We start from the raw sequence: 12,715 nt of genomic DNA on the forward strand, positions 1-12,715 counted from the left end.
GATTGTACCACCCATCGCTGCCAGAATGCGGAGTCGGCCCGTCCCGCCTGCTCAGAGCCCACACTTCATCGAGATCCCCAGCCCTTTGGGTTTTCTCATTAAAGTCTGAGAAACATCTTTGGGTGGGGTGGCAGCTGCAATACTGATTTATAATTACTCAAAAATAATATAGTATATCTATGTGGTGACAGATTGGAAGTTAATTTGCAAAATTTAAAAAGTTTATAGTGAGATACTCCTCCCTACCCACACAAAGTGCCTGCAGTGTGTAGATCCTTAATCAGTGACAGGTATTAAGTGATGAGCTGATATTGTCCTGGGCTTTACTTTTCTTTTTTTGTTTTTAAGATTTTATTTATTTAGAGAGAGAGGGAGAGAAACATCGATCAGTTGCCTCCCGCACGCCCCCAGCTGGGGACCAGGCCGCATCCCAGGCATGTGCCGTGAACCGGAATTGAACTGGTGACCTTTTTTGCTTTACAGTACAACGCCCCACGGAGCCATGCTGGCCAGGGCTGTCCTGGGCTTTTCTTTCTTTTTTTAAGATGCATTCCTTAATTTTCTTGTTAAATAACATTTTGAAAACTTAAAAGACAGTAAGGATATTAATATGTTGTGCTTCCTTTTCAACCATACATTAAAACTGCTTAAGTCATGTTTTTCTTTTTGCCTTAGCTATCAGGAAGCATAGAGCTGAATTTAATAACTCAGCGCAGTAATTCTATCAGCCTCACTTTCTAAAATACTTGTTTTCCTCTTGTGACTTTTGTTTTCTATTTTATTAGGTTTTTCTAGTATATGTCTTTACAAATCACTTCAAATTCTTTCTGAAAATCAGGGTCCAAATGACAGTAATGAGTTCTAAACGTTGTTCTTTTTTGCCAGACTCCACAGAAAGATGAGTTTATGAAGCCACCTGCCCATTTTTAATTCTTTCTTCTCTCCCCGTTCTTTTTCCACTTCTCAGGACACAAGTGTTCCAGTTAGCCCCTCAGTGAAGGGCTCAGATGCCAGCTAGCGCCTCCCATTCCCTAGGTCATCCCTGGGCCACCCCGAGGCCCTTAGAGCTCAGTCTCAGGAGTCATTCGGTCTGCCTATTTAATAAGGAAGCAGAAGCCCACGGTCCATTCAAGGTCGCGCAGACCGCCCCCCAGTGGAATTACTCACCGACCCTCCAGCTGCCTCAGACTTCCTCTGCAATGAGAAAGAGAAGGAACAGTGCTTGTTTACGATCAAGCCTTGCTTTCAGGGAAATTCCCCAACAATTCCCCTTATTCAAGAAAGTTTGCACTCTGTTCATAACGTTTATCAGCTTCTAATTCCATGTAGCTAGATTGTCTCCATTATCAGGACCTAAGGTCCAATTCAGACTTCTTCCCTCACTGCACCCCCAGGGCCGGAAAGTGCGGGTGGGCAACTGAGCGAGAGCACAGGAGCTGTTACTGGTTGGCCAGATGGACGATGTAAGAAGTGGAGATACTAGAAAGACAGAGGGGGAGAGAACTAATATTGATTAATCCCCTATAATATGCAGGCATCGTTAGTGTTTTGTATGCATTCTCTAATCCTCAACACAATCGTTTATTTTTCTTGAGATACAATTCACTAACATAAATTTTACTCCACTTGGTTGTCTTAAGGATATTCACTAGGTGTGCCAGCATCACTGCTACCTAATTCCAGGACATTGTCATGCAAGGAGCTCTGTGCCCGTTAGCAATCCCAATTCCCCCCTCCCTCCTAGCCCCAGGAAGCTACTATCTCGTGTCTCTACGGATTTGCCTGTTGTGAACATTTTTTATGAATGGTATCATGCAATACATGGTCTTTTGTGTCTGGCTTCTTTCACTTACTGTAATTTTTTCAAGATTCATCCACACTGTAGCAATTTTCAGTATTTCGTTTCTTTTTATGGCTGAATAATGTTCCATTGTATGGATTTACACATATCCTTTATCCACTCATCATTCAATGCACATCGGGGTTGTTTCCGCATTTTGACTGTTGTGCTACTATGGACATTCATCCACAAGTTTTAGTGAACGTGCATTTTCTTTCTTTTTTTAGTAAATATATATTTTTCATTTAATTATTGTTCAAGTACAATTTTCTGTCTTTTACTTCCATCCCAGGCCACTCCCCTGAACATGTATTTTCAATTTCCTTGCATATATACCTAGGAGTGGAATTCCTGGGTCATATGATCTCCATTTCTGTGGTTCTGTTCCTGTTCTAGTTGCTTGCTTAGTTTGCTTTTGTTTTAGGTGTGGTTGTTAATAACTGAGTTTGCTGTCTTTTTACTGTTCATGTTTTTTATCTTCTTTTTCTTAGATAAGTCCCTTTAAAATTTCATATAATAAGGGCTTGGCGATAAAAAAATGGCCCAAACTTCCTTCTTTTTTATTATTGCCTCCCTGGTGGGTGTGAGGTGCTGTCTCCTTGTGGGTTTGAATTACATCTTCCTAATGACTAATGAATGATGTTGAGTATCTCCATGGGCTTTTGGACATTTGTATATCTTCTTTGAAGAAATGCCTGTTCAGATCCTTTGCCCATTTAAAAAATTATGTTATTTGTATTTTTATTATTGAGTTGTAAGAGTTCTTAATATGTTCTGGATACTAGAATTTTAATTATGACTTGCAAATATTTTCTCCCAATATGTGAGTTGTCTTTTCACTTTCTTTTTAAAAATATATTTTATTGATTATGCTATCACTTTCTGGATAGTGTCCTTGAAGCACAAAAGTTATCAGTTTTGATGAAATCCAATTTATCTATTTTTTTGGGTTGCTTGTGTATTAGTTCTTATATCTTAGAAACCATTGCCTAATTCAAGGTCATGAAGATTGACACTTACGTTTCCTTCTAAGAGTTTTATAACTTTATATCCTACATTTAGATCTTTGATCCATTTTGAGTTTTACATATGATGTAAGGCAGGTAGTGCAACTGAATTGTTTTTGCATGTAGATATCTGGTATTCTCACACCATTTATTGAAGACTGTTATTTCCCCCATTTACAGGTGTTGGCATCTTTGTTGAAAATCAGCCCAAGATGTTGAGTTTATTTCTGGACTATTAATTAATTTACTTATTTATTCCATTATCATTTATCCTTGCTATGGACTCTCAAATACATTCTATTGGTCTGTGTGTCTATTCTTTTGCAGGTACCACACCATCTCAATTACTGTAGCTTGGAAGTAAGTTGTGAAATCAAGGTACGTCCACCTTCTAACTTTTTCTTCTTCAGTACAGTTTTGGCTATTCTGGATCTCTTGCACTTCCATATAAATTTTAGGATCACCTTGCCAATTTCTGCAAAAAGCCAGCGGGGATTTTGATAGTGGTTGCACGTAACCTGTAGATTGGTTTGGGGAATATTGCCATCTTAACAATAGGAAGTCTTCTGATCCATGAACATGAATGTTTTTGTTTATTTAAGCCTTTAATAAAATAAAGCTCTGCCCCCCTGACCCAACTTTGTGCTTTGACAGAAGCAATAACTACTTCACTGAGTAGTTCGATGTGTTCAGGAAGGTTCCGTGGGTGTTTTCTAACAGGTAATAAATAAGTTGAATCCTGCATGATAGTGAGGGGACTAAAGCACAGAGAGGAGGAAATCTGAAGAGATTGAAGGCAACACGCATGGGGTACAGAGGGAGGGGGAAGGAAGGAAAGGAAGGTGAATTGACATGTTGATTAGTGAAGAAAGTGTCAAAGGAACAAAGCTATCTCTTCATAAGAGAAAACTTTAAAGAGAAATTAATATGAATAAAATTTCTTTCTAGCTAAAAGAATCCCCTCTGAGAATAAAAGAATACAGCTGAGTAATATAAAAATGCCCCGCACAGGTGTCCCTCGAGGCCAAGAGCCAGGCAGGCCCCTGCAGAGCTCCAGGGAGAGCCCCTGACACAGAGAGTCGTGCGGGTTGCTGGGGTCCCCACCTCCATCCTTTCCTCACAGGGTCGCTGTGAGGGTTGAATAAAAACATCCTCTAAAAACAAACCTTACATCACTCTTGCACACGGAGGAGCTCCATGTGCAAGAGTGCACTAGTTCCATTTCCCTTCCCTTTACGGGGTTAGCCAGGGACCCTTAGGAATCTGCTGCAATAGAACTGTATCTCTCTCCTCTGCCCGCCTTGGCCCAGCTCATTCTGGCAATTTGGTTTCCATCTTTAACCACATAACTTAGAGTTTGAATCTCTCTTCTTCCACTTCCAGAGAAGGGTGAGATGTTTCCAGTTACGTCCCCGTGGAGAAGTAGGCCCTGGGCTAAGCCGGAGAAGACCTGAGTCCCGTGCTCCTCCTTGCTCCCACCTTCTGTGAACCTGTAGGTGGTCTCCCTTGAAGGCTTCAGGTGCTTCCCTGGGAAGCCTTTGGTCACAGGGGACAGAGGAGTTTAGCTGTGTCTTCTCGTTCAGGTTCAAGGGTGATATGAAGACCACTATGGGAAGTGGAGACTGGAGAGGTCTGGGTGTGTCAGGCCCCTCAAGAGGCCGCCTACATTTCGGGGTTCACAGTGTGCGAGACAGGCCCCGCCCTATGACAAGGTGATGAAGTGTGTGCACTGAGAGGTCAGCGCCTCCGATAGAGGAGGACCTAGAGGGGACAGGAGCCCTGGAGGAAGGGCGGCCACTGGGAAGCGGTCGGAGGAGGCTTCCCGGAGGGCCCGCCGGTGCGGCCAGGGTCAGCTGCAATGGACTTTTATGCCTGAGGGGTAGGACTGGGAAGAGAGGAAACTGAAACAGGGTGGGCACACGGAGAACCCCAAGGCTACCCTCACCCCAGGGAGCGCGGCCCAGGAGCTGTTCCTTCTGTACCCTAACCTGCCTTTCTCCTTCCCCAACGAGTCATGCCTTCTGCTCACCTGTCATTCACTTAGCAACCCCCCAGGGTTACTTCAAGAGCCAGCCCCTGGGCGGCTTTCTAGGGGAGGCCACGCCTGGCTCCCCAGGTAGATCGGGACTCTTCCCATACACCCCACGAACGCAGGGGGCAGGAGAACACCTGGAGCAGCCTCTGACCCACAGGCCTGTCACCTGCCACATTGCCACCCTCCAGTGGACTTCGGCCTTTGAGACAAGAGCTGTGTCCGTTGGACTTGGTGTCCCAACCTCTTGGCCAGAGGCCAAGTCTTCCTGACTGGCTGAGAGGAAGCCCCACCTCCCCCGGGGGAGGGCGGTTACCTTGTCCGTCCGCCGTGTAGTCGTCAGGGAGCAGCTTGTCCTGCCGGTAGCCCAGCACGAAGGCCAGGAAGGAGAGGATGAGGGCGTCTCCGATGCTCAGGATGGCCAGCATGAAGGCCCAGCGGATGGTGCAGTGGCCCAGCGTGTACTTGCCCGTCTGCTCCCCACACATGCCCCGCACCTCGCTCGAGTCCCAGCCGTCCGGGTAGACAAGGCAGCCGATCATCAGGCCTGTGGCTGTGGGGGTGGGGACAGAGGTGTAGGGCCAGGTGTGCTCGGTCTGCCACCTCCCGCCTCACATTGCTGCCATCTTGTCGCCTCCCTTCCCCTTGTGCTAACAGCCATGAGAGGCACCAGGGGCAGCTCCCACCATCCTTGTAGAACACAGGGGAGAAAACAGAGGCTCCAAGAGCTACAGCAGCTTCCCTGGAAGCCAGCGGGCAGAGGGGCAGAACAGAGAGCCAGGCCGGGTGGGTTCCGCCACAGGGACGGGTCCGACCAGGCCCTCAGCCAGGCTCCTCACTTCGGACTAGAGGAGGCGCCACCTACCCTTGCTTTGAAGTCCCCCCAAATCTGGCCCTGGCCCTGAGAACCCATCACTCCTAAGATGTATGTACTTTTTTTCATATTTCAATATCTCTGAAATAAGTGTTAATGAGAAACCTTCAGTCCATAGTTTAATTACAAGTATTGGGTTGGCCAGAAAGTCCACATCGGGTTTTTTTCCATAAAATTAAAGACACATTTTTTGTTTTTACCAATAACTTTATTGATTTGGATATTTTGAGTATGTTGGCTATCTCCTGCATGGTATGATTTTGATTGTTCTCAATTAAAGTCTCAACAATTTGATCGCTATCAGCTTCAACTGGTCTACCCGACTGTGGAGCATCGTCCAGTGAGAAATCTCCAGCACAAAACTTTGCAAACCACTTTTGACATATTCGATCAGTCACAGCATCTTCTCCAGACACGGTACAAATCTTTTTTTGTGTTTCAGTTGTGTTTTTACTTTTCTTGAAATAATAAAGCATAATATGCTGAAAATGTTGTATGTTTTCTTCCAGGATCAATATTAAAATGGCTACATAAAAGTTCACCAATTTTGATGTTTTTTTAAGTGCATGCTGACATGACAGCTGTCACAAGGCGATCTAACAAAATTGTTTCAAATACAGTTAAAGACAGCAAAGTGCCACTAGAGCCATCGAATGGAAAAAAACAAACGACCTTTTTGGCCAAACCAGCACTTTCCTTTGTATGGCACCTAGAGTAATGGCGTGCTCTGCAACCCAGGTGTCCTGGATCCAGTGGCCACAGGACGTATTCCAGCCCCGTCTCTGACTGTTCCTTCAGGAACCTTCCATTCAAGCCACGAGGTCTCCTCATTCTTAGCCAGGACGGCACAGTACAGCTGCTCATACTTCCCATAATCTAAGAATCCCCGGAATGTGTGTTTAAAAATGCTGATTCCTGAATGGGGGGGGATCAGGAACCACTTTCTTTTTTTTATCCTCACCCAGACATGCTCATTGATTTTAGAAAGAGGGGAAGGGAGGGAGAGAAACATCGATGGTTTGCCTCTGACATGCACCCTGACTAGGGACCAAACCCACAACCCAGGCATGGGCCCTGACCAGGAATCGAAACCACGACCCTTCAGTTTACGGGATCATGCTCCAGCCAACTGAGCCACGCTGGCCAGGGCAGGAGCTGCGGTTTCAAATGCACCGCTCCCGGTGATCGGCTCAGCAGGAACAGCCAGGAAACCTCACGGCAAGCCCTGCTCTTTGCTAACTACCTGTGTGACTCGGAGCAAGCTACATACAGTTTTTTTCTTTTTTTGCCTGTTTCCTCATTTGTAAAATAGGGATAATGACAGTACCCATCTGTCTAGAGTGAAGTGAGAGTCAGAGGAATTAATATTGGAAAAGCGCTCAGACCAGTGCCTGGCACACCGGCACTCGTGAGTGTGACTCCCACTGTGCCGTTCTGTGCTTTCGGTGACTCGGTATTCACAGCCACAAAGTCCATTCCCCTCCCCCACTCCGCCCACGCCTCCTCACCAAACCACCACCCCACCTTTGCCCCACAGACAGGTGACATAATCCTGGGGTGTGACTGTAGTGACCCTGAGCACAGCGACCGGGGCGCCTTCTTTCCTCACCCCGGGCCCTGATTCCGCAGGCAGGAGGGTCTTTAGTCTCAAGGCTGTGCCCACCCAGGAGCCCCTCGGAGAAGCACCTCGCAGGACCCAGTTACCTAATGGGGGCCCCCTGGCTCCTGTGAGGAAGGTCAGCAGAGCAAACACACGCGCAGGGAAGTACAAAGGTCAGGGTCCCACCTTCCCCCCTAAGTCTATCAACTCTCCTTTGATTGTTTTATAGGAGGAGGTCATTTATATTGTTCTTTCATAGATCATGAAGTACTTCATGTAGCATTTTGCTCTTTACCCTGACAATACCCCTGTGAAGCAGACCATACATGAATGTCCCGTTTTACAGACGAGAAGCTGAGGTCTCAGAGAAACCAAGTGACCAGCCCAGTCATCCAGCTACAGCAGAGCCGAGACCTGAACTCAGGGCTCCTTTATTGACTTCAGAGTTAATTCCCTCTGCTCCCAGACCGTGACATCTCTCCAAGGAGCTGAATGTGTTCAGTGGTGACGCTTCAGACTTAGTGACAAGCTAGGAAGTATTTCAGGAAGATACTTAGGTAAAACCTGTGGGCTTCCTCTCTTGGTATGAGACCAGCCTTTGGTGCCCCGCATGGCCCCTGGACTAACTGGGGTGGCAGGGGGTGGAGGAGGGACACACACACACACACACTTGCTTGTGCATGGGTGGATGTGGACAGGAGCCGCCCTTCTGTACTTTTCTCCCCAGAGCTTCTGCCCTTGGCCCCTTCCCCTTCCACACTGTCTCCCTGGGGGGGCTCTGGGAAAGAGCCCAGGGCCTCAGACTTGGAAACAAGTTGTCACAATGGGCACCACAGCCCTCTGTAAGCACCTACCCTTCCACCTCTGGTCCTAGGCACTGTGGGGTCAGCCCCATTTATAGTGTTTTGGGGACCCAAGTAGCATATAAGGTATTAGGCAAGTTTACTTACCCTTTCTGACTTTCATATGCTCATCTGTAAAATAGGGATAATAATACCTGACTCAAAGCAGGGTTGTGAGGATTCAGTGTGATGATGAAAAGTTTACTACAGTATCTGGTCCATGGTCAGTGGCCAAGTAACGTCAGCTGGTGCTGTTGTTATCAGCGTCTAAGTCAGATGGACACAACCTGGGTGGATGCGGACGTCATCGCAGCCATCCACACTATGCCAGGTGCACGGGATGATTCTACTTCCTTGACCCCCTCCCTCCCATGAAGTTAGGCAAGGCCATCGGACTTCCTTTGGCCAATAAACTGTGTGCATTTCCAGGCCAGAGCATTTAGCAGGAAGGGGAGACCTTCCAGAGCTCCCTGTCCCTCTGCAGTGACAGCTGATGCTCTGTGAGCCTGGGCTTCAGTAGAAAACAGTGAGGGCAGAGCCCCCAGCTGATCCTCAGGGAGCGTGTACCATGAGGGGGACATAAACCTTTATTTTAAGCCACTAAGATTTGAGAGTTGTTTGGTACTGTGGTATCACTACAGCCATCCTGACTGATAAAGTTGGTTTTTGTGATGTTTATATTTCCTGAGCACCTGCCATGTGTCAGGCACTGTGCAAAGTGTTCTGCATGCATTACATCATCCCAACCCGCAAGAACCCTGTGAAAGGAGATGCTGTTGCTACATTATACAGATGAGGTCACCAAGACTCCGAGAGACAAGCAACTCGCCCTGCGAGTGTTTCCAGGAGCTGGGACCACTCTTGGCCTGCCCCCGGCATCCAGAAGCTCATCTGATATTGTTAAGGCACAGCCCACACGGGTCCGGCCATCAGTCCTCTTTCTCTTCTCTTGCTCCCTTTCTCGGTCCCAGGCTTCTAGCAAGGTCAAGCTAACTGGTTAAGGCCTCTTCAGATAGACGCATCTCCCAGCTGCTGGCTGTGGGACACACCACCTCCTGCTCCCTCCCTTGGCTCATCTTCCCTTCCCCAGCACAGAGCAGCGAAACGCGATACCACCCTCCCTCTCCGGCAAAGGTAAATGTTTCATGCAATGGCCCCTGGCCACAGCGTCTCCTGTTCCATGACCCAGAGTCTGACTCAGATGGCCAGGTGACCCCTCCCCACCCAGGCCCTCCCAGCACTGCCTGTTTGGCAAATGACACCTGTTGTGAGAGGTTGGGGGAGGGGCAGTGCAGAGAAGGAGAGGGGTGGTTGTGTTCCCAGCATCCCACAGCTCTGATGTGCAGGGCCAGCTGGCAGCATGCCAGGGTCGGTTCTACCGCACTTCGTCACAAAACTGCTAAATCTTCATTCCCCTTCTTCCTCCCACTGCCCGCAGAGGCTTGTTTCATCCCCACCCCAGCCTTTCCCTCACCGTATAGAGAGACTGCAGAAGACAGTTGTGGGAATGAGGGCAGCTCTGAAGGCTGGTGAAAGGCCTGGGCACAAGATTCGAAATCAAAGGTTCTGTCCCTCACTACCTGTGTGCTCAAAGACAAATTAGCCCCAAGAGCCTGACGTGTGAAGTGGAAGGAACACCCACTTCGCTGCCCCGTGATGAGGCTGCTGACTTGTCGAAGACATGTGCGAAGGTAACTCTGCAAATCATTACGCTACCTAAGTGTGTGACTCGGCCTCCGTTCTCCTAGGGGCTTGGTTGCCAGCTGATCTGCTATAGCTTGGCCAAGTCTTACCATCTCTCTCAGCCCCAAATTTGTTTTCTGTAGTTAGGGGGCAGGGGACTGTAGCTCTCTGGGGTCGCCTCCAACTCAGACGTGGGTCTTGAGATTATATGTTAATTGTCTGGGGTTCTGATCCATGTTTCATTCTTTCTGTTCAGGATAACACTGCTCTTCATTTCTAGTCAGCCACAGCAAAGCAGGTTGTCTGCAGTCCCTGGCACTGCCTTGGACATTTGGCCAGTGAAAGGCCAGTACAGACAGGCTGTGCACAGTCCTTGGGGTGGGGAGGGACCAAGGGCTGCACGACCAAGTGTTAGGCCATCTCTTCCTGGGCTCCAGAGAGTAGGACCAGCTGGCCCACTGAGGCCTGCCTGGGCCAAGGGCAGGAAAAGGGGGCAGGGGAGGTCTTTCCTCTGAGTAGCACAAGGAGCCACCTCCCTACATGGTTTTAAAGACCCTAGACAGTACCCGCCTCCACATCACAAAATGTCTCCCCCCCACAGCCTCAAGTATGGAACCCTATAATTAAGGAACAAAGACTTTCATTCCACAATGAGAGGGGGAACTTAAATGCAAGTTTCTGTGGGAGAGGTCACATGCAGTAGAACATCCTAAATCAGTGGCTGACCTTACAGTCTTCCTTGAGAGCAGTTTGGGGTGGGAGGGAGGAGGTGAGGGCAGGACTCTGGGATCCTTAAAGGAGAAAGAACAAACGCACAGAAGTGGGTGATGTGGACATCTAGGACGTGCCTGACCGGCATCACTGTTTTGCCACGTGGTTGGGTCGCATTCCCACACAGCCGACAATGGAAGCTTTCTTTTCTCTTCCTCCCAGAGTGGCAACGGCCTCTGGTGTAATAACCTGGGAGTCAGGACATCTGATTTCTGCTACCAATTAGCTGAGTGCTCCTGGTAAAGTCACTTGCCCTCTCTGGTCCTCAGTTCCTCAACTGCAAGATAAGGCAGTTGAACAACTTGGTCTCTAAGGTGTTTCCTAAAAGTCTCTACTCCTCAGAAGCTTCGGCAGAGCACTGAGTGGAGCCGGGCTAAAGGAGGACAGCTGAGTAGGAGACCCAGAGCTTCCACAGAGGATGGGATGGTGCAGCTGCACCTGTGGCCTGCGGTGGGCCCCCCACCTGCCCGCCCACTACCCCGCTCACCCGCAGCCAGCTGCATCCACGCGCAGATCTTGTAAACTGTGGCGGTGTTGCAGACGAAGAACAGGCTGAAGCAGATGATGGAGCCAATGATGAGGAACATGCCCAAGGCCACAAAGAACATGGCAGTCTTGAAGGCTCTAGAGGGGATGGAGGAGAAGTCCAGAGGGCCACCCTTGCAGATGAGCTCAGAGGAGAGCACGTTGCCCACACAGTAGGAGAAAAGGCCAAAGTAGCCTGCCTGGGGTGTGTTGACGCTGTCCCCGATCCAGTAGGGCTGGATGAACAGGGCCATGACCAGCACAGAGAAGCAGATGGTGAGGGTGCCCCACATCACGCCGACAGCCCTGGCGTTCCGCACATAGTTGGTGTGGTAGATCTTGGCGGCCTCCTGGGCAGGCAGCAACTTCACCATGGTGAGGGCGCGGGCGCCTGGCCTGGGGCCTGCGGGCTGGAAGTCGGTGTCTGTGAGGATGGGGGCCCAGAGCCGGTCCCTCCCCAGCCGGGTTTGGAGAAGAGGCCGAGGTCAGGGCACAAGATGAGGGTCCCTCCAAAGTAGAGGAAAGGGGATAGATAAATAGGACAAGGAGACGATCTTGGCTTCTTCAGAGAAGCTTGCTCAGGTGCCTGTGTCCGCTTTAGCTGGCCTGTCTCTGATCTCCTGTCTCAAGGCTTTGGGGGTTTCGGGCCTGCAGGCACCGCCCCGCCTCCATTTGCAGCTCCGGGCCCCGGAGAGCTCCGCCCCCTTGGGCGGGCCCCGCCTCCTCCCCCCGGGGCCTGCTCTGCTTCAGCACCGCGGCCAGCACCCCACCCCCCATCCCCACCCCAGAACCCCGGAGGAGGGGCAGGCCGGGAGGCGAAGGGGTGCGGGGCGGGGCCGATGCCGCGTGACCCACCCGCAGCCGGAGGGAGCCGAGGCCCCTTTAGAGTTTCCGGAGGGTGGGACTGAGGCTGTCAAGTCCCTCCCGCTAATTCCTGCCGCTTCCTGAGCGTCGTCCCCATCCCATCCTCCCCCCACTCCGCCCTGGACTGCTCTCTGGTCACCCTCTCAGAACCTCTAATCCCCCCGGAGGCCAGCAAAGCCTCTTCTGATTTTATCTTCAGGTCACTGGTTTCTAGTTCCCATCTTTCAATAAAGAGTCGCTAAGAGTCTCCTGTGTGCTAAACCCTATGTTGGAGGGTGTCTTCCCTAAGCAAGAACCACGGAGATTAAAAAGTCTCGGCCCCTGCCCGGAAAAACAGTGAGATATTTACATGGAAGTACATATGCATGGTGTTTAAAGCTGTATTATTTATAAATACATTATCTATATTTATATGTATATATGAATACATTACTATATTACTTTATCATTATAAATACATTGTGTGTGTGTATATATATATATATATATATATATATATTTGCGATACAGGTTGGTAACAGAAGCAACTACAACATACATGTTCCTTTTGAGATTTCTCAGACTTTAATATATGCTTTTTGCTTGATACAATGTCTTTCTCTTCTTGTTTATGTTTTTGTTGCAGATTTCTTCCCCTTCTTTTTCAAAACATATATCTTTCTCCTGATTTTATAGGC

The 12,715-nt window shown here is 49.0% G+C and overlaps 1 protein-coding gene across 1 annotated transcript; it reads right to left on the minus strand.

The window, feature by feature from the left end:
• Positions 1–1,171: 1,171 nt before the first annotated feature.
• Positions 1,172–12,042, minus strand: LHFPL5 (LHFPL tetraspan subfamily member 5). Its single transcript, XM_037146186.2, has 4 exons — positions 12,030–12,042; positions 11,137–11,584; positions 5,196–5,432; positions 1,172–1,194 (listed from the first exon to the last, which is right to left on the minus strand). The coding sequence occupies exons 2-4, from the start codon at positions 11,546–11,548 to the stop codon at positions 1,184–1,186; spliced, it is 660 nt and encodes a 219-aa protein (XP_037002081.1). The 5' UTR covers positions 11,549–11,584; positions 12,030–12,042; the 3' UTR covers positions 1,172–1,183.
• Positions 12,043–12,715: the final 673 nt, after the last annotated feature.

The sequence above is a fragment of the Artibeus jamaicensis genome, unplaced genomic scaffold, assembly GCF_021234435.1.
Source record: "Artibeus jamaicensis isolate MK-2021 breed Jamaican fruit bat unplaced genomic scaffold, CSHL_Jam_final contig_1803, whole genome shotgun sequence".
Taxonomy (NCBI): domain Eukaryota; kingdom Metazoa; phylum Chordata; class Mammalia; order Chiroptera; family Phyllostomidae; genus Artibeus; species Artibeus jamaicensis.

Bases quoted from the DNA above. Each gene is read 5' to 3' on its own strand.
- LHFPL5 (XM_037146186.2), bottom strand. From the start codon at position 11,548: ATGGTGAAGTTGCTGCCTGCCCAGGAGGCCGCCAAGATCTACCACACC. The intron at 5,433-11,136 runs GTGAGCGGGGTA...CCACCCCCACAG, and splicing joins GTGGATGCAGCTGGCTGCGG to CCACAGGCCTGATGATCGGC.